The 20,999-nt window shown below is 37.9% G+C and overlaps 1 protein-coding gene across 1 annotated transcript in view; it reads left to right on the top strand.

The window, feature by feature from the left end:
• DARS1 (aspartyl-tRNA synthetase 1) overlaps nucleotides 1-20,999 on the top strand; it is a 77,865-nt gene that overhangs the window by 36,552 nt on the left and 20,314 nt on the right. Inside the window, exons 5-7 of the mRNA XM_054477889.2 lie at nucleotides 4,444-4,546; nucleotides 13,915-13,995; nucleotides 15,068-15,127. Coding sequence (XP_054333864.1) covers nucleotides 4,444-4,546; nucleotides 13,915-13,995; nucleotides 15,068-15,127 — 244 coding nt within the window. The remainder of the gene's footprint in view (nucleotides 1-4,443; nucleotides 4,547-13,914; nucleotides 13,996-15,067; nucleotides 15,128-20,999) is intronic.

Here is a 20,999-nt window from a genome sequence, read left to right as displayed (position 1 = left end):
CATCAAGATACATCAGCGTTACTGGGGAAGGTAGTATGATTCCTGGACATTTGGGAAACTATTACTAAAGGGCCTATTATTTTCAGTTGGTTTTTTTTTTTTTTTTTTTCACAGAAACTATAAAGCAATCTAGCAGCTCATGAGCTTCTAAGAATGAAAATGTATTATTTCAGAGTGAGCTGATGATGCATTCTGAGATATTTAAATTTAGTTCTAATTTGTCAGTCTGTAACAGAACTGTCTAGTGCAATAATCATTAAATGATCTTATTAGCTATGTGATGGTAGTCTAATTACTTAACCTTGTAGAGTCTCAGTTTTCTCATCTGTAAAATGTTGATAATACCTACCGTGTAGGCCTTTGTGAAGCTCAAATGAGATAGTGTGTACCTAAAGCACTTCACACAGAACCTGGAACATAAAAGGGAATTGCTAAAGAAATAATAGAAATAGTACTTTAGGGATTTAGTTGTTAAATCTCTTTTCTTTTTTCTGTTTTTTCTTTCTTTCTTTCTTTCTTTCTTTTTTCTGAGATGGAGTCTCATTCTGTCACCCAGGCAGGAGTGCAGTGGCACCATCTCTGCTCACTGTAACCTCTGTCTCCTGGGTTCAAGCAGTTCTTCTGCCTCAGCCTCCAGAGTAGCTGGGGCTACGGGGCCGTGTCACCACACCCAGCTAATTTTTTTGTATTTTTAGTAGAGACTGGGTTTCACCATGTTGGCCAGGCTGGTCTTAAACTCCTGACCTCAGGTCATCCACCCACCCCGACCTCCCAAAAATGCTGGGATTACAGGCATGAGTCACCATGCCTGGCCTAAAATCACTTTCATTTGAGCTATAAAAATAAAAGTGTGTTTGCCAGGCATGGTGGCTCACGCCTGTAATCCCACCACTTTGGGAAGCAGAGGCAGATGGATCACTTGAGCCCAGGAGTTCAAGACCATCCTGGGCAACATGATGAAACCCTGTCTCTACATAAAATACAGAAATTAGCCGGGCGTTGTGGTTCCTACCTGTAGTCCCAGCTTCTCAGGAGGCTGAGGTGGGAGGGTCACTTGAACCTAAGAGACGAGTTTGCAGTGAGTCGATCCCAGTGATTCTTCTCTGTACTCTCAGGAGGACTCGTCAGAGTCAAAACCTGACACTGGGACCCAGCAGCAAGAGATAAACTGCTTTTTCTCCAGATTTATGTCTCCATTTATTTGCAAGATGGTGACCTCTTTGACTGGAGTTGTGTGCTGTTAAATATTTTTTCACGTATCTCCTATACAGAAATTATACCTTCACCCTTGATTTTCAGATCATCTACAGTAGCCATTTCTCAGGGTTTATGATTCTTGTTCTCTACCCCAGTGCTCTCCAAAGTGTGATATGCTCAAGATTACCCATTGAGGGAAAGAAAATAATTCAACTTTCTTCATTCTGCCTACCCTTTCTTCCCTGCTTTTTTCTTTTATCTAAAAGAATGAGAATGAATTTGAGTTTTTCCAATAGTTAATTTATACATAAACACTGGACCCATAACTTGGATTGCTTCTCAGAAGGTTACATATCACCTATAGCATGTGAGGTTTCTGAAGGAAGATTGTGGGATTCCAGTAATGAAAAGAAGCTAGCAGTGGTACCCTCATTCTCCTCTCTCCTCCCCTCTTTCTTCCCCTCCCCTCCTTTCCTCTCCTGTAGATATTATGCCATCTTAATTTACAATGTCAGTTAAAATCATATAATTAGACTGTTTCTACAATCAGTAGAATTTTATTCTTCTACTGGCAGTAATGAACGCAAGTATTCCTGTCTCTTGTTTTGACTCTTATTTTATATATACACATAAAACCCTCGGATAGTCTGACCCTTTTTCACAAATGGCACCTTTTTGATTTTAATGTTTTTTCTTCTGAATTCACTCATGTCTACAGTAAGATAAAAATAGATGTAGATACAGATGTAGCTGTATAGAGATAATAGGGCTAAATTGTCCAAAATCATGTAATAGTTTTACTAATGTCTAAATAGGTTATGATTTTTAACAGCTGCATATAATAAGGGGAAATACTGAGATTGGAAGGGTTAAAAAAAATTAACTGTTCTCTATCTCTAATTAATCCTGCCTTCTTTCCTGTTGATTCAGTAGAACAATTTGTAACTGCAAAAATTTATAATAGCTTTGGCCCTAGCTTAAGAAATAGTTTGTGGTTTCAGAAGTTAACTTGTAAGTTGTTTAGTCCTGGAAACAATGTTCTAAGTGGTAGTTGTTTTCTAGACTACCTGATCTAATATTTTAGCACTCAGTACTACGAAATTAAAGTACTAAAGGTAGGTATAGTTCCAGGTTTCAGGTCCTGGGTTAAAAGAGTCATCTGGTACTTTTGAATGAGAAAGAAGAGGGAATTTTTGTTTGCTTTAATTGGACCTGCAGCCAGCCCTGGGCAGATATCTTTAACTACATTCCACCTTCTTTCTAGAAGGATACTAGCATGATGCTCAATCCTTAAAAGTAGATGTGTTTGGGCCGGGCGCGATGGCTCATGCCTGTAATCCCAGCAGTTTGGGAGGCCGAGACGGGTGGATCACCTGAGGTCAGGAGTTCAAGACCACCCTGGCCAACATGGTGAAACCCTGTCTCTGCTAAAAATACAAAAATTAGCCAGGCATGGTGGCACATGCCTGTAATCCCAGCTACTCGGGAGGCTGAGACAGGAGAATCACTTGAACCCAGAAGGCGGAGGTTGCAATGAGTCGAGATGAAGCCACTGCACTCCAGCCTAGGTGACAGAGACAAGACTCTGTCTCAAAAAAAAAAAAAGTAGATGTGTTTGACTTGAGTTGGCTTGAAGAAGACTGTCTGATAATGGAAGGTGCAGAGGGCCAGCAAATGCCGTCTAATAGGAGTCAAAGGAGGTGAGATGAGGGGACCAAGGGGTCAGGGATATAGAAGAAAGGTAGCAGAGTGGACCTCTACTTGGGACAGGTCAGGTTGCTTGATGAAGCAGTACATTGATCGATACAGAGGAGAAAACCTTCCTTGTGAAGATGTGTGAGATAAGCAATAGAATTCTCACCAGGCCTGAATATACACTCAGTTACCACATTACTGATAGGTGGCAGTCACATTGAAGATAGATTCGTTCAGTGACACTAGATTGCAAGTATTAGAAAACCTTATAACAGTCCACTGGAGCTTCTTGATCCCTTCAAGCCTCAGAAGAGCCTTATCTTAGTTCACCAACTACTTCTTTTGCCATAATAAATTCTGAGTTTCTTCAGTAGTCAAGATTTTAGCTAGGTGTTAGGTGATAGCCCCAGTGCAGAAGACTTATGAGAGTACAAGAGATTTGCATGCTGTTGATTTTTTTTTTTTAAGTTAGTTGGTAACAGACATACAGATTTCTAGGCAGTGTAGCCAAGTGACATAAACAATTTTCTTTCTTAACTACTCTTACCTATTATCCTCATTTTGATCCTTTTTCATTGAAATGGATTCTGGTGTTCTCTTGTATAAAGTACTGTCTGGTTTCTGGAATGTCTAATTGCACCACAACTACTAAAGACCCAAATCCTCATCAGAATGAATAGAATTTTTCCATGAAAATTAAATCTTATCCTTTTCATCAACTATCTTGTGATATACTTTGTCAGTACAAGAATATACACAAAAGAAAAACTGGTACATTTTGTATGGGAATCACCATTTTGGATTATACATTTTCTTCCTTGGTTATGTACTAGTGATTAAAAAAATAATCATTGTGTTCAATAAGCTACTTTATAAATTTTGTATTTTAGAATTTCAGTGTCTGGTGTTCAGAATTCAAGTTATAAAAATAAGCTGTCCAGGAGATGCATTTATTTTACACTCATCATATATTAAACTTCATATAGGCATCCTTTTAAATGGGAGTACACAATCCAATAATCATAAATCCGATGATGGGTATACTCAGAAACTAAAGGTAGTGAGGATTTAATTGCAAAACAGCACCCTAATGTCCTCTTATTACCTTAAAATCTTTTCAGTTGACCTTCTTCTATTATTTAATTCCATCACATACCAGTAATTGCATTTATTGAAGCCAGTATTTCTCATTATAGGAAATGCTGATCTTAGTGATTCTCAAAAATAGGAAGGGAAATGTTCTTTAATAAATAATTAAAAGACTTTTTACTACTTTTCCCAATTTGGTACTGGTTTTATTACCTTTTATGTGCAGAGTATTTTATAAGTGGTAACTAAATTTTGGCATCTAAAAAATCATCTCTTCAAGGAATCTCACAAGGTATGATACATAATAGCTTATTCTAAGTAGGTTAAATAGACTGGGTTTATCTCAAGTGGCTTACTGTATTAAAAAAGAGTTTAACATATTCAGCTTTACTGCTGAAACACCAGATGAGTTCTGGCACCTCTGTTGAGATGATTAAAGTTGGGAATTTTTTCTCTTGACAGCATCAACAAAGAGAGCATTGTGGATGTAGAAGGTGTTGTGAGAAAAGTGAATCAGAAAATTGAAAGCTGTACACAGCAAGATGTTGAGTTACATGTTCAGAAGGTAACTTTTTTCAAAATATAAAATCGCATATAGAAATAGATTTGGGTTCTAATAGTTTTCATGTCAAATTTATATGTTCTTACTAATTAAAATTAATGTAAAATACTGAGGTTTATAAATTAGTTACTGAATCAATTAGCTTTTGTTATATAACAAATCACCCCAGTACTTAGTGACTTGAAACAACAAACGTTTATTTGCTTACAATTCTGTGATGCACCCAGCTGAGATAGCTCATCTGCTCCATGCGACATTGGCTGGGCTCACTGATAAATCTGGCGCATCTCTTTCTGTGGCTTCCTCTCATCCAGCAGGCTAGCCCAGATATGTTGATATTCAGGTACCAGGAGGGTTCCCAAAGGCAAGACAGCAAAACCCTAAGAACAGATACTTTTCAAGCTTCTACTTGTGTCACATCTGCTAAATATTCCACTCGTCAAAGTCACACAGCAAAACTTAGATTTAAGGGGTAGAGAAATAGATTCTAGCCCTTGATGGGAGGAAAGGCAACATGATTGCAAGGGAATATACATGCAGGAGCAAGAGGAAGTATTGCAGCCATTTTTGCAAACAGTCTACCACAGCCACATAGGGAAAAATACAAAACACATCTGAAAAACTACTCGCCAATATAAGTGAATAATAATGGACCTATCTTGCTATAAGTTTTCTGATGATGTACTTTTATTTTTCAGTTTCTATTTTTTATTTTTTCTTTATTTTTATACTTTAAGTTCTAGGATACATGTGCACAATGTGCAGGTTTGTTACGTATGTATACATGTTCCATGTTGGTGTGCTGCACCCATTAACTCGTCATTTACATTAGGTATATCTCCTGATGCTATCCCTCCCCCCTCCCCCCACCCCACTACAGGCCCTGGTGTGTGATGTTCCCCTTCCTATGTCCAAGTGATCTCATTGTTCAATTCCCACCTATGAGTGAGAACATGCAGTGTTTGGTTTTCTGCCCTTGTGATAGTTTGCTCAGAATGATGGTTTCCAGCTTCATCCACATCCCTACAAAGGACATGAACTCATCCTTTTTTATGGCTGCATAGTATTCCATGGTGTATATGTGCCACATTTTCTAAATCCAGTCTATCATTGATGGACATTTGGGTTGGTTCCAAGTCTTTGCTACTGTGAATAGTGCTGCAATAAACACACATGTGCATGTGTCTTTAGAACAGCATGATTTATAATCCTTTGGGTATATACCCAGTAATGGGATGGCTGGGTCAAATGGTATTTCTAGTTCTAGATCCTTGAGGAATCACCACACTGTCTTCCACAATGGTTGAACTAGTTTACAGTCCCACCAACAGTGTAAAAGTGTTCCTATTTCTCCACATCCTCTCTAGCACCTGTTGTTTCCTGAGTTTTTAATGATCGCCATTCTAACTGGTGTGAGATGGTATCTCATTATGGTTTTGATTTGCATTTCTCTGATGGCCAGTGATGATGAGCATTTTTTTCATGTGTCTGTTGGCTGCATAAATGTCTTCTTTTGAGAAGTGTCTGTTCATATCCTTTGCCCACTTTTTGATGGGGTTGTTTGATTTTTTCTTGTAAATTTGTTTAAGTTATTTGCAGATTCTGGATATTACCCCTTTGTCAGATGGGTAGATTGTAAAAATTTTCTCCCATTCTGTAGGTTGCCTCTTCACTCTGATGGTAGTTTCTTTTGCTGTGCAGAAGCTCTTTAGTTTAATTAGATCCCATTTGTCAATTTTGGCTCTTGTTGCCATTGCTTTTGGTGTTTTAGTCATGAAGTCCTTGCCCATGCCTATGTCCTGAATGGTATTGCCTAGGTTTTCTTCTAGGGTTTTGATGGTTTTAGGTCTAACATTTAAGTCTTTAATCCATCTTGAATTAATTTTTGTATAAGATGTAAGGAAGGAATCCAGTTTCAGCTTTCTGCATATGGCTAGCCAGTTTTCCCAGCATCATTTATTAAATAGGGAATCCTTTCCCCATTTCTTGTTTTTGTCAGGTTTGTCAAAGATCAGATGTTTGTAGATGTGTGGTATTATTTCTGAGGGCTCTGTTCTGTTCCATTGGTCTATATCTCTGTTTTGGTACCAGTACCATGCTGTTTTGGTTACTGTAGCCTTGTATAGTTTGAAGTCAGGTAGCGTGATGCCTCCAGTTTTGTTCTTTTGGCTTAGGATTGACTTGGCAGTGCGGGCTGTTTTTTAGTTCCATATGAACTTTAAAGTAGTTTTTTCCAATTCTGTGAAGAAAGTCATTGGTAGCTTGATGGGGATGGCATTGAATCTATAAATTACCTTGGGCAGTATGGCCATTTTCACAATATTGATTCTTCCTATCCATGAGCATGGAATGCTCTTCCATTTGTTTGTGTCCTCTTTTATTTCATTGAGCAGTGGTTTGTAGTTCTCCTTGAAGAGGTCCTTCACATCCCTTGTAAGTTGGATTCCTAGGTATTTTATTCTCTTTGAAGCAATTGTGAATGGGAATTCACCCATGATTTGGCTCTCTGTTTGTCTGTTATTGGTGTATAGGAAGGCTTGTGATTTTTGCACATTGATTTTGTATCCTGAGACTTTGCTGAAGTTGCTTATCAGCTTAAGGAGATTTTGGGCTCAGACGATGGGGTTTTCTAAATATACAATCATGTCATCTGCAAACAGGGACAATTTGACTTCCTCTTTTCCTAATTGAATACCCTTTATTCCTTTCTCGTGCCTGATTGCCCTGGCCAGAACTTCCAACACTATGTTGAATAGGAGTGGTGAGAGAGGACATACCTGTCTTGTGCCAGTTTTCAAAGGGAATACTTCCAGTTTTTGCCCATTCATTATGATATTGGCTGTGGGTTTGTCATAAATAGCTCTTATTATTTTGAGATACGTCTCATGTATACCTAGTTATATTAAGAGTTTTTAGCATGAAGGGTTGTTGAATTTTGTCAAAGGCCTTCTCTGCGTCTATTGAGATAATCATATGGTTTTTGTCTTTGGTTCTGTTTATATGCTGGATTACATTTATTGATTTGCATATGTTGAACCAGCCTTACATCCCAGGGATAAAGCCAACTTAATCGTAGTGGATAAGCTTTTTGATGTGCTGCTGGATTCGGTTTGCCAGTATTTTATTGAGGATTTTTGCATCGATGTTCATCAGGGATATTGGTCTAAAATTCTGTTTTTTTTGTTATGTCTCTGCCGGGCTTTGGTATCAGGATGATGCTGGCCTCATAAAATGAGTTAGGGAGGATTCCCTCTTTTTCTATTGATTGGAATAGTTTCAGAAGGAATGGTACCAGCTCCTCTTTGTACCTCTGGTAGAATTCAGTTGTGAATCCGTCTGGTCCTGGACTTTTTTTGGTTGATAGGCTATTGATTATTGCCTCAATTTCAGATCCTGTTATTGGTCTATTCAGGGATTCAACTTCTTCCTGGTTTAGTCTTGGGAGGGTGTATGTGTCCAGGAATTTATCCATTTCTTCTAGACTTTCTAGTTTATTTGTGTAGAGGTGTTTATAGTATTCTCTGGTGGTAGTTTGTATTTCTGTGGGATCGGTGATGATATCCCGTTTATCATTTTTTATTGCGTCTATTTGATTCTTCTCTCTTTTCTTCTTTATTAGTCTTGCTAGCGGTCTATCAGTTTTGTTGATCTTCTCAAAAAACCAGCTCCTGGATTCATTGATTTTTTGAAGGGTTTTTTGTGTCTCTGTCTCCTTCAATTCTGCTCTGATCTTAGTTATTCTTGCCTTCTGCTAGCTTTTGAATGTGTTTGCTCTTGCTTCTCTAGTTCTTTTAATTGTGATGTTAGGGTGTCAATTTTAGATCTTTCTTGCTTTCTCTTGTGGGCATTTAGTCCTATAAATTTCCCTCTACGCACTGCTTTAAATGTGTCCCAGAGATTCTGGTATGTTGTGTCTTTGTTCTCATTGATTTCAAAGAACATCTTTATTTCTGCCTTCATTTCATCATGTACCCAGTAGTCATTCAGGAGCAGGTCGTTCAGTTTCCATGTAGTTGAGCGGTTTTGAGTGAGTTTCTTAATCCTGAGTTCTAGTTTGATTGCACTGTGGTCTGAGAGACAGTTTGTTATAATTTCTGTTCTTTTACATTTGCTGAGGAGTGTTTTACTTCCAACTATGTGGTCAATTTTGGAATAAGTGCAATGTGATGCTGAGAAGAATGTATATTCTGTTGATTTGGGGTGGAGAGTTCTGTAGATGGCTATTAGGTCCGTTTGGTGCAGAGCTGAGTTCAGTTCCTGGATATCCTTGTTATCTTTCTGCCTCATTGATCTGTCTAATATTGACAGTGGGGTGTTAAAGTCTCCCATTATTATGGTGTGGAAGGCTAAGTCTCTTTGTAGGTCTCTAAGGACTTGCTTTATGAATCTGGGTGCTCCTGTATTGGGTGCATATATATTTAGGATAGTTAGCTCTTCTTGTTGAATTGATCCCTTTACCATTATGTAATGGCCTTCTTTGTCTCTTTTGATCTTTGTTGGTTTAAAGTCTGTTTTATCAGAGTCTAGGGTTGCAAACCCTGTTTTTTTTTTTGGTTTTCCATTTGCTTGGTAGATCTTCCTCCATCCCTTTATTTTGAGCCGATGTGTGTCTCTGCATGTGAGATGGGTTTCCTGAATACAGCATATTGATGGGTCTTGACTCTTTACCCAATTTGCCAGTCTGTGTCTTTTAATTGGAGCAATTAGCCCATTTACATTTAAGGTTAATATTGTTATGTGTGAATTTGATCCTGTCAATGATGTTAGCTGGTTATTTTGCTCGTTAGTTGATGCAGAAAAGCTGAAAATTCTAAAAATCAGAGCGCCTCTTCTCCAAAGGAACGCAGCTCCTCGCCAGCAACGAAACAAAGCTGGACAGAGAATGACTTTGACAAATTGAGAGAAGAAGGCTTCAGATGATAGGTAATAAACTTCTCTGAGCTAAAGGAGGATGTTCAAATGCATCGCAAAGAAGCTAAAAACCTTGAAAAAAAGATTAGATGAATGGCTAACTAGAATAAACAGCATAGAGAAGAACTTAAATGACCTGATGGAGCTGAAAACCATGGCACAGGAGCTACGTGACGCATGCACAAGCTTCAGTAGCCAATTTGATCAAGTGGAAGAAAGAGTATCAGTGATTGAAGATCAAATGAATGAAATGAAGCGAGAAGAGAAGTTTAGAGAAAAAAGAGTAAAAAGAAACGAACAAAGCCTCCAAGAAACATGGGACTATGTGAAAAGACCAAATCTGTGTCTGATTGGTGTACCTGAAAGTGACGGGGAGAATGGAACCAAGTTGGAAAACACTCTTTGGGATATTATCCAGGAGAATTTCCCCAACCTAGCAAGGCAGGCCAACATTCAAATTCAGGAAATACAGAGAACGCCACAAAGACACTTGAGAAGACAACTCCAAGACACATAATTGTCAGATTCACCAAAGTTGAAATGAAGGAAAAAACGTTAAGGGGAGCCAGAGAGAAAGGTCGGGTTACCCGCAAAGGGAAGCCCATCAGACTAACAGCTGATCTCTCGGCAGAAGTGGGGGCCAATATTCATCATTCTTAAAGAAAAGAAATTTCAACCCAGAGTTTCATATCCAGCCAAACTAAGCTTCATAAGTGAAGGAGAACTAAAATCCTTTACAGACAAGCAAATGCTGAGAGATTTTGTCACCATCAGGCCTGCCTTACAGGAGCTCCTGAAGGAAGCACTAAACATGGAAAGGAACAACCGGTACCAGCCACTGCAAAAACATGCCAAATTGTAAAGACCGTCGATGCTAGGAAGAAACTGCATCAACTAATGATGATGTACTTTTAAAGGATGATTAATTAACTAATTCTTAATCTTATAATCATTACTTTTCTGATATTTTTTACAGCATAGAGAAGTCAAAATAAATAGTACCTTATTGGTCTTATATTCCAACAGTAGCTTCCTTTTTTTTTTTTAACAAGACTTATCTCTGATCTGTTTTTTCCTCAGGATTAAAAACTGAAAGAGCTCATTATCATTGACTTAAAATACCATAAGTGTCACTTGAGGTCAGGAGTTCAAGACCAGCCTGATCAACATGGCGAAACCTTGTTTCTACTAAAAATAGAAAAATTAGCCAGGCGTGGTGGCAGGTGCATGCAATCCCAGCTACTCAGGATGCTGAGGCAAGAGAATTGCTTGAACCCAGGAGACAGAGGTTTCATTGAGCCAAGATCGCACCACTGCACTCCAACCTGCATGACTAAGTGAGACCCCATCTCAACAACAAAAAAAAACCATAAGTGAATTCACACATATTTAGTACTATTGAAATAACCCTGCCAGTTTGAACCTACAGTGCTCAGATTTAGGTCTAGATTGTATCTACAATATACATCACTAAATTTCTCTTAAGGAGTAGTCTTTAAGACAGCATGGCCTCTTCTCGCCCTGATCCGTGTGCACATGCATGACCATATGTAAGAGTCAGGCAGACCAACAGGCAGACAGATTCAGAGATAGGCCCATATGTACTTACTAATTTAAGAGTAACATTGTATTTAACTGGAATCGATTTTCATGGAACTCTTCAAGACTTAGAAAACCTTGTAATTTTTACTGACCTAATTTGACAAATGACTTTGTTGTCTTTGTGTAAGTCTCATCTTAAACCAGCCCCACCAGGAAGTTTGTAACCTAGTAAAGACAAACTGACCAAAGAGTAAGAATAAAGATAAATGAATAAACCCGTTTATGTTGACCAAGAAAGATAACTCCCACATCCTTCTAAGTAGCACATCTTTTTCAGTACTTGAATAAAGAAAATTTGGCCAGATGTGGTGGCTCACACCTGTAATCCAAGTACTTTGGGAGGCCAGGGTGGGAGGATCACTTGAGCCCAGGAGTTGGAGGTTACAGTGAGCTATGATCACACCACTGCGCTCTAGCCTGGGTGACAGAGCAAGACCCTGTCTCAAAACTAAAAAAAAAAAAGTGTATGTGTGTGTGTATATATATTTCTGTTTTTTTACTAGAAGCAAATGTAGTTTTAAGATATTCTTATTGTCTAGATGTGTGCAGTGCAACATTAATAAATATCAGTAATAAATTTTAAGCCTAAAGAGCTTACAGATTTTGCCATAATAAAAATAATTATAAAGTATTTCACAAAGCATGAAGTATTACCTACTAAGTAGAATCTTATATAAGTAATGACTTTGCTTTATCACTTATTTATTTATTCAGCCAGCAGTTACTGTTGATAGGTACTTTGTGCGAAGCACTATGTGAAGACTCTGGGGTCAGAGTACTCATGGTCTAGTAAAGAGGATGATGAATTCCCACTAGTTCTAAAAGTAGAAGTAGCAGCTCTTCAGTTCCCCAATTTGGATTGGAGATCAAGTTTCTGTTAACTTGTCAAAGGGAATCCTAGAATTTGGGTTTAGGGAGTGGTGACAAATAATTCTCTTTTATAATAAGGAATACTAGAGTATCCTACACTATTTCTTGGAGTATCTAAGCTGAATGCCAATATTGATCTGCCAACTAGAAGAGTATAATTCCCTTTCATGAAGTAACTAAATAAGGTATTTTTCCCGTTTGTGCTTTAGCAGGTTTTCCAGACATAGTTTGGGTTAACTAATATGGTAATATGGTTTTTAAAGGTAGCCAGAAAAACAAAAAGCAAAAAACTCTAGTTCAGTCTTTATGACCCAGTTGCTTTTTATCACTAAAATGTGAAATTAGTGTGAGTGAATATTGAGGGAATTTTTTATTTATTTATTTATTTTTTTTTTTTTTCGAGACAGAATCTTGCTGTGTCACCCAGGCTGGAGTGCAGTGGTGGGATCTCGGCTCAATGCAACCTCCACCTCCCAGGTTCACGCCATTCTCCTGCCTCAGCTCCCGAGTAGCTGGGACTATAGGCGCCCGCCACCACGCCCCACTAATTTTTTGTATTTTTTTTTTAGTAGAGATGGGGTTTCACTCTGTTAGCCAGGATGGTCTCGATCTCCTGACCTCGTGATCCACCCACCTCGGCCTCCCAAAGTGCTGGGATTACAGGCGTGAGCCACCGCCCCTGGCCTATTGAGGGATTTTGACAACATAAAGGAACATCCCCTAGGGCATTTCCTAACCAGGAGACTGGCAGGAAATCAGATGTTTGTAACATGTTTAATGAGAGAGAGCAATGAAGGGGTACTTGAAAGGAGAAAGAATGAGAAAAGAAGTGTAGCAGAGCTGGACTGAATTTGGTCCTAGTGGTGGCAGTGGCAGTGGCGCTGGCCAAATGCTGTTAAAAATAACAAGACGGCCGGGCGTGGTGGCTCATGCCTGTAATCCCAGCACTTTGGGAGGCCAATGCAGGCAGATCACGAGGTCACGAGTTCGAGACCAGCCTGGCTAACATAGTGAAACGCTGTCTCTACTAAAAATACAAAAATTAGCTGGTGTGGTGGCACGTGCCTGTAGTCCCAGCTACTCTGGAGGCTGAGGTAGGAGAATGGCTTGAACCCGGGAAACAGAGGTTGCAGTGAGCCAAGACCACACCATTGTACTCCAGTCTGGGTGACAGAGTGGGACTCCGTCTCAAAAAAAAAAAAAAGATAGCAAGTCATATGTTAATTGCTCCTTCACATGAGTAAAGTGTTTTCACATTTATTATTCTGTTTGATTCTTATAGCAGGCTTTATTTTAATTGAAGCTCTGAGATTAAGTGATTTCCCTAACAATAGCTTTTTCGTGTTTATGTTTGTTTTTGTTTTTTTGAGACAGGGTCTCACTGTCACCCAGGCTGGAGTGCAGTGGTGCGATCTTGGCTCACTGCAACCTCTGCCTCCCAGGTTCAAGTGATCCTTGTGCCTCAGCCACCCAAGTAGCTGGGATTTTAGGCACGTCCCACCATGCCTGGCTAATTTTTGTGTTTTTTGTAGAGACGGGGTTTCACCATGTTGCTCAGCCTGGTCTTGAACTCCTGGGCTCAAGTGATCAACCCACCACAGCCTCCCTAAGTGCTGGGATTATAGGTGTGAGCCACAGCACCAACCCCTAACCACAGCTTTTTTGACATAGCTAGACCATAAGCCAGTGCCTACACCCCAGTCATTACTTATTACATTGGTAGGCATCTTAGAATTTACAAATAATTTTTATATATATTTGACTGATATAACAACCATAGAGGTAGGCAAAAAATATTATTATCCCCATTTTAAACAAATCATCAAGGTGAAAAAACCTGTGTCATCTTGTTTGATTTCAGCAAGTAGTTTCAATTAAAGATGTATGCAAACATTGCTTCATGCTTAAGTCAACTGTAGATTGTTTTTTAAGCAAAAGATGCAGATTTTGTGTGCTTTCTACTATTTTTGGTAATCTCTCACTTACAGATTTACGTGATCAGTTTGGCTGAACCCCGTCTGCCCCTGCAGCTGGATGATGCTGTTCGGCCTGAGGCGGAAGGAGAAGAGGTAAAAATTATACTTATGAAATATTATGCTTCCTCTGTATATTTAGTTTGCAAAACATTGAAAACCTGATGTACTAAGGGTGCCTGTGAATTGATTTTGAGCTCCATTGTTATTTAAACTTACTCTTAAAATCAGCAATTCTCAAACCTTTTGGTATCGAGTTGCCTTTTACATTATTAAAAATAATTAAGAATCCTACAAGCTTTTGTTTTTATTGGTATATATATCAATATTTACAGTATTGGGAATTAAAACAAATTTTTAAATATTTATTACTTTATTAAAAATTATATATACATTGCATACATGTTTGCATATGTAGTATTATGTAAATAATGAAGCTAATAACATATTTTATGAAAAAATTACAGTTGTCCAAAGCAAAAAATAATTATTGTTAAGAGTGACATTGTATTTAGCAGTCCATTGCCTTAACCACTCAGCTACCTCATCCTTCGGATGACATTCTGTTTATATAACCACAATTCCTTGTAATTTCTGGCTTAGTAGACAACAACTAGATTCTCATATTGCCTCTGCATTCATTCTATTGTGATAATGCACATCATAGAATCTTTAGAAAACTGCTCAGTATACTCATGAAGAGTGAAAAACAAAAAGTATTATTATGAAAAAGTAAATTTGACTTCATCAACTTCTGGAAAGTCTCAGGGACCTTCACTGCTCCCCAGACCACATTTTGAGAACCACTACTCTATGTCAGCTTTTATCTGTTCCTTCACCCTTGGGCTAGCAGGTTAAATCCAGGAATCAATGAAGAAGCGAGTGGTTAATTTTTCTTATATCCCAATAATGAGGCAAGGCTTTGAGGGGTGGAGGAGGGAAAGAAACCATTAATATCTGTTCATTCTTTGTCTTCTTTCCATCTCTCTTTTAACACTAACTTCTCTCTGGCCGCACTTTGTGTTTCTACCATTATCTGATTTTCGGGCATAATATTAACGTACACACATCCTACTCAATTAAAAGTAAACATGGCTTCTAAAAGTATTTTTTGTGCTCTTCAAAATATTAGTAAAATTTATTTTTTTCTTTTCTTTTTTTTTTTTAGGAAGGAAGAGCTACTGTTAACCAGGATACAAGATTAGACAACAGAGTCATTGATCTTAGGGTATGCCTCATTTATTTATTAAGTGAAGCGATTATGCCACATTCGAGAGGGGCAGGGATACCATACCTGTCTCAGGCTTATAAAGCTAAATGGTATTTGCCTGACTGTAAGTATGATAATACAGGAAACAATTTCCTTTTCTGACTGACCCTTCCCCTAAAAAGAACTGCAGGCAACAGGAACAGTTAAATACTAGTTAACAGGATATTGACTTTCTTTGTTTTAAAATGACAAACGAATTTGAAGCCAGTAAATGATCTTGCTTCCAGGTGATATCTTTTTTAGACAAGTTATTCAGCAAGTAGAAACATAACCGTTAATATCACTACAAAATTATGAAAAAAATTACATGCACATTTGAGATCAACCAGGTGGGGATGAGTAATTAGTGTTTCAATCCTTTGAATTTGATTGGAGCACCAAATTAAAAATATAGAAGCAGTTGGCTCTGGTGGTTTATGCAGTAGTCTCATGGGTCTTCTGTTTCCCTTTCTGGTTTGGTTGCAAGTGAAAGAGAGTTTAGTGGTTTCATCATTATTGTAGTAAAACCATTGCATCTTTCTTTCTTAATATTTTGACCACATCTTCCTTTTTTACTTAAATATTCTACTCAAGCTCAAATTTTTTGTCACCTTAAGAGTTCTTGGCTCTTCTACCATCATGTGAGTCTACCTTTACTATATACTCATGTTATTCCTAACTATTTGCTTTTTGTCTTTTACCTTTTCCATTTTAATTTGTATAGGGAAAGCACGCAGTAATCCAAAGTCCTCTTGTTACTACCTAGAAACCTCAGGTTTTTCATGTATGTTGGCCACAGGAGTGAGACATCATTCTTTATTTATTTGCCCTTGCTAGTTGTTCACACAAGTTATTATTGGTTTGTGCCTCTAGAATTTGGCCTGAGAAGTTTTTGGGTTTTGGGTTGTATTGTTTTGTTTAAATTCATTGCCACCATTGAAAAAATGGGTTTTCACATTAAAATCTGGATGACATTTCTTAAAAAGAGGAGAATCTGGAACATGAGCTGGCATGCTAGATGTGACATATACAGGTTTCTTACACTGTCCTTTGCTTTGCCCTGCACCACCCAGCAAATGTCATTCATTTCATTCATTCATGTTATTTGGCCCTTGCAAGCGTTCACATGTTTAACCCTTACTTTGACTTTACATTTTGGGAGATGTTGTGTACATTAGTAACTTTAAGTTTTTAAGCACCTTAGTTTCCTTCTAAACTACTGTCTTGGTTTGGTGCATTGTCTCACACCTGTAATCCCAACACTTTGGGAGCCTAAGGTGGGAAGAATGCTTGAGCGCACGAGTTTAAAACCAGCCTGGGCAACATGGCAAGACCCCTGTCTCCTTAAAAAATTTAAAAATTAGACAAGTATGATGGCATGCATCTATGGTCTCAGCTACTCAGGAGGCTGAAGCAGGAGGATTGCTTGAGCCCAGGAGGTTGAGTCTGCAGTGAGCTGTGTTTGTACCACTGCACTCCAGTCTGGGCAACAGAGCAAGATCCTGTCTCAACAAAGAAAAAATAAACTACTATCTAATTTAGTCCCCAACGAGCTCTTTCATAGACTCTCAGCAAAGTCAAGGGTTAAAGAATTTGGAAATAAAAGGCAAAATTGCCATTCTTCTTCTATAATACAAATGTTCTAAGATATATCCTCCTTTAGGTTCTAGTGTAGCCTGACTTTTTTCTCGTATATGAATTGTTTTCTCTCTGAACTTTACAGGCAGGTGCCCTGATTAAAAATACTTCACCTTCCAGCCCCCTAGAAGGTTAAAGCAATTTTCATTCCTAGAAAAGTGAATTAAAATGTCTTTGGCACCCTTTTCATACATAGCACTCACATAGCTCATATTCCAGATTGGCATGGCAAATTAGCTTCATCCTCATAGGTTAGCAGGTCGTTAGGAGGGTTTTCTGGGAGCCTGTTCAGGAGAGTTCCCTTTAGATCAGAATTGTCCCCTTTATTTCACCTCACTCTTAGGTACAGGTGAAGGTTGTCCTAGGAGTAAATGTTAGTCTTCCCTCTTGAGAATCATTGTTTAAGTACTTTTCCCAAATACAAATGGATTAGTTGGTTCAAAATTACAGTCTATTTCTTTTATTTCTTTATCTAGACCCCCGTACTATAGCTAGTCTACAAAATATTTATTATGTTCGTATTACAGGTTTCTTATACTGTGGAATATGTATTGGTCATCTTCAAAGAACACATCATTTTGTTGGGGAGATAAGACTAGTAGTGTGAGGTCTCCTTAATAGGGATACCCTCCCTTGGGTTGCCAGGTAAGCATAGAAACTGAGCCATCTTTAAAGGTGAATCATCATCTCTTTTTTGCTACTTGGTTTCACATGCCAAGGGGATAGACAATTCAGGACTCATGGGCATCCTAACCCTTGAGACCCCATGGCTTTCCTAAAGTTCTCTTCGTTTGCTAATACACCACATTATCCTCAGTGCTACCTCTGAAATCACGCTATCAAATAGCCCCTACATGTAATTCTGTAACTTTTTTTCCTGAATGTTTAGGTCTATTTTGGCATGCAGGGATTAAGAAAATAGCTATCTGAGCATATATTTTATAGTTCACTAATGAACCCTACTTTGACCCTGTGGGTTAATGAATGAAAAGTATCTGCTATTATGGTGTGGTTTCATCTTATCAATTACATGTTTTTGTTTTGAAATTTGTCACCTTTGTCTTCACCATTCTTTTCTCTTGGACAGACTGTTAGCCCCTTAACTCATGTACTTGCCTTGACTTAACAGTCTGTCCAAGAGAAAAGAATTACATTCATGGCAAATGCCCCCAGTCAGGCACAACATACCACATACGTATTATTCTTGATGAGCTTAAAGTAGCCACACAGCACTCAGGGCAGCCTCCACTAACTGATTGGAAATAAGCCTATTTGCCATATCTCCCTGAAACTTTCTATTAACAAAGCCACAAAACGCTTAAACAAAGAAAAATTAGATAATATCAATAGCCCGTCTTCTAACACATTGCCTAGCTCATTACTTTCAATACATATTTTCCAAACTAAAAATTAAAATCTCAACTCTTTAAGAGAAGTTTTGTAATTTTGTAGTATAAGAGATTATCCTGGCAATATAGTTTTAATGCCAATATATTGAAACTTATATGACATTTCAGTGGTTTTGCAGTGTTTTCCCAAGTATGGTACCTTTACCACTGGAGGTACACAGTGATTTCTGGGTGTTAAACAGATGAAGATTTTTTATTTTAATAGCTATACAATATAACCAGCAAATAAACTCCATGTTTTCATGGATATTATTGCTTAGAGTTAGTTAAGTTTTAAAATGTGATTTAAAGGAAAATATTAAGTACTAGTACAAGAGATACCCAGTGTGACAGAAATGATAGTAGAAGGCAAAAGACAAGTTTAAGAAATGCTGGTTTGTGTCAGCAGTGGGCAGAAAATTGGGGACTCAGGGCTGCCATGAAAATGATAGGTGTTTGATCACCACAGCTATAGGAGTTCTTTGAAAGTAGATCTGGACAGTCTGAAATAGTCAAGGGAGGTGTCCTCAGGGATGTCATAACTGTTGACCTCAAGACCAATGTATCAGTTAGAAAAACATTTTAAGGATGCTCAGCACTGCTATATATCACAGGGTCCCTCCATAGGACATACATACTTGATCTGCTAGCGTTTTTGTCATATGTTAGAATGAATGGATATGTGCTGGAATGTCTTGACACAGAGTTAACCTGAATACATACAGCTGGAATCCCCCTGTTGCAATTGTTATTATATGTGATATAATAGCAATTGCAGACAGCTCGGATTCTTTCTCACAGATATTACTTTTGTTCGATTGGACATTCTACATAATTCTGGCTGAGCACAGTGGATCACTTGAGGTCAGGAATTCAAGACCAGCCTGGCCAACATGATGAAACCCCGTCTCTACTTAAAATACAAAAATTAGCCAGGCATGGTGGCGGGCACCTGTAATCCCAGCTACTCGGGAGGCTGAGGCAGGAGAATCGCTTGAACCCAGGAGGCAGAGGTTGCAGTGATCCAAGATCACGCCATTGCACTCTAGCCTGGGCGACAAGAAAGAAATTCCATCTCAAAAAAAAAAAAAAAAAAAGGAAAAACAAATTCTACATAAATCTGGCCAGGCGTGGTGGCTCATGCCTGTAATCCCAGCACTTTGGGAGGCTGAGGCAGGTGGATCACTTGAGGTCAGGAGTTCAAGACCAGCCTGGCCAACATGGTGAAACCCTGTCTCTACTAAAAATACAAAAAAATTAGCCAGGCGTGGTGGCATGTGCCTGTAGTCCCAGCTACTCAGGAGGCTGAAGCAGGAGATTCGCTTGAACCCTTGGAGGCAGAGGTTGCAGTGAGCTGAAATCACACCACTGCACTCCAGCCTGGGCAACAGAGTAAGCCTCCGTCTCAAAAAAAAAAAAAACTACATAAATCTGATTTTTTAAAATAATAGTTCCCTTTGGAATTAAATCAGGTATCATTTTAGAAATGTCTTTCCCACTGCCTTTTCTACTATCTCTCCTGACCCCTAGTCCAGCTTCACAGTAGTGTCTCTGTAACCTGATAAACCATAAATGAACAGGAATTCTCTACAGCCATTAAAAGCAAAAGATACAGTGGGTATCTTAACTAAGATGATAACTTAAATAGGTATTTTTAAAAGCTACAAGCCTAATACAACATGGAAGTAATTTGTTGTGAGGATTGTAAGGCGCTAAGTACTATTAAAGATTGCTGTATAAAGTTTGGGTTTGTTTGAATTTTTGTCTCCTATTGGAATTCTTTCTCTCAACACCCTTACTTCTCTCCATGTACCTGCCTCTCTTCTCCACAAAAGATATAATTTTGCTTTCTAGTGCTATGAGGACCTCAGGGAAAGGAATTCTATAAATGCAGAATATTGTTTTTCCCCTTATTTCAGATCTTTCACATAATACAGAATAGCAGTGTTTTAATTTTAACAACCATACTTTTGGGAAGTTTGCTATAGAATTTAAAAATACTATTTTAATATAAGGAATGTCAAGCTTTTTTAGAACCAAAGTTCAAGGACTGGGTTTTTCGTTTGGTTTTTCTAAGTGTAGAAAAATTAGTTTTCTGCTTTCTGTTTAGTTTATCTTCTACCTCATGCCCTCTGTAATCACCATTATCATCTAACACCTAGCCCAGTACCAGGAGGCATATAATAAATATTTGTTTAATGAGTGAGCAGGAAGTACTTTTTTTTACATATTATGGAATCATTAAAATATTTGTTTGACCCAAAACAATTTTTAGATTTAAACATTAGGGAAACTAATATTATTAGTATGGTTTATAACTTAAATGATAAAGAAGGCCTTTTTCCTGTTCATTTAGGTATCTTAAGGTAAGAGTAAGTATAGTAATGATAAATTAAATATATAAGGTATTTGTACGTTCCTTGTCAATTGAAAATAAGGTTGTTATATATTTTCATTGAAATTAACATATGTTGCATTCATTTTATGTACTATATTTTAGAAGCATTTAATTTGAGATAGATTTAATATATAATTACCCTTATTAAACATACTTTTCTTTTGTTATATACGTTCTGTAATCTTACTGATAAGTTGGATCATTGTTGATTTTTACCTTAACCATCAAATTCTTACACACATGTAGAAGTCAGTTGTAGTAATCAATATGTAATAGGGAAACAGTTTTAAAATGAGTCTATAAAAAACTGATTTTGTTTCTCTTTAGATGTGTTCTACACAAGAGTGTCTTGTTTTGATCAGGAGAGGAAAAAATACCATTACCATTTCTTATTTTAACTATATTGTGTTGTTCTCTCATGTAATGA

Source organism: Pongo pygmaeus, chromosome 11 (assembly GCF_028885625.2).
Source record: "Pongo pygmaeus isolate AG05252 chromosome 11, NHGRI_mPonPyg2-v2.0_pri, whole genome shotgun sequence".
In the NCBI taxonomy this organism is placed as follows: Eukaryota; Metazoa; Chordata; class Mammalia; order Primates; family Hominidae; genus Pongo; species Pongo pygmaeus.
The sequence above is the reverse complement of the archived record's forward strand: the minus strand, read 5'-3'. Positions and strand labels throughout refer to the sequence as shown.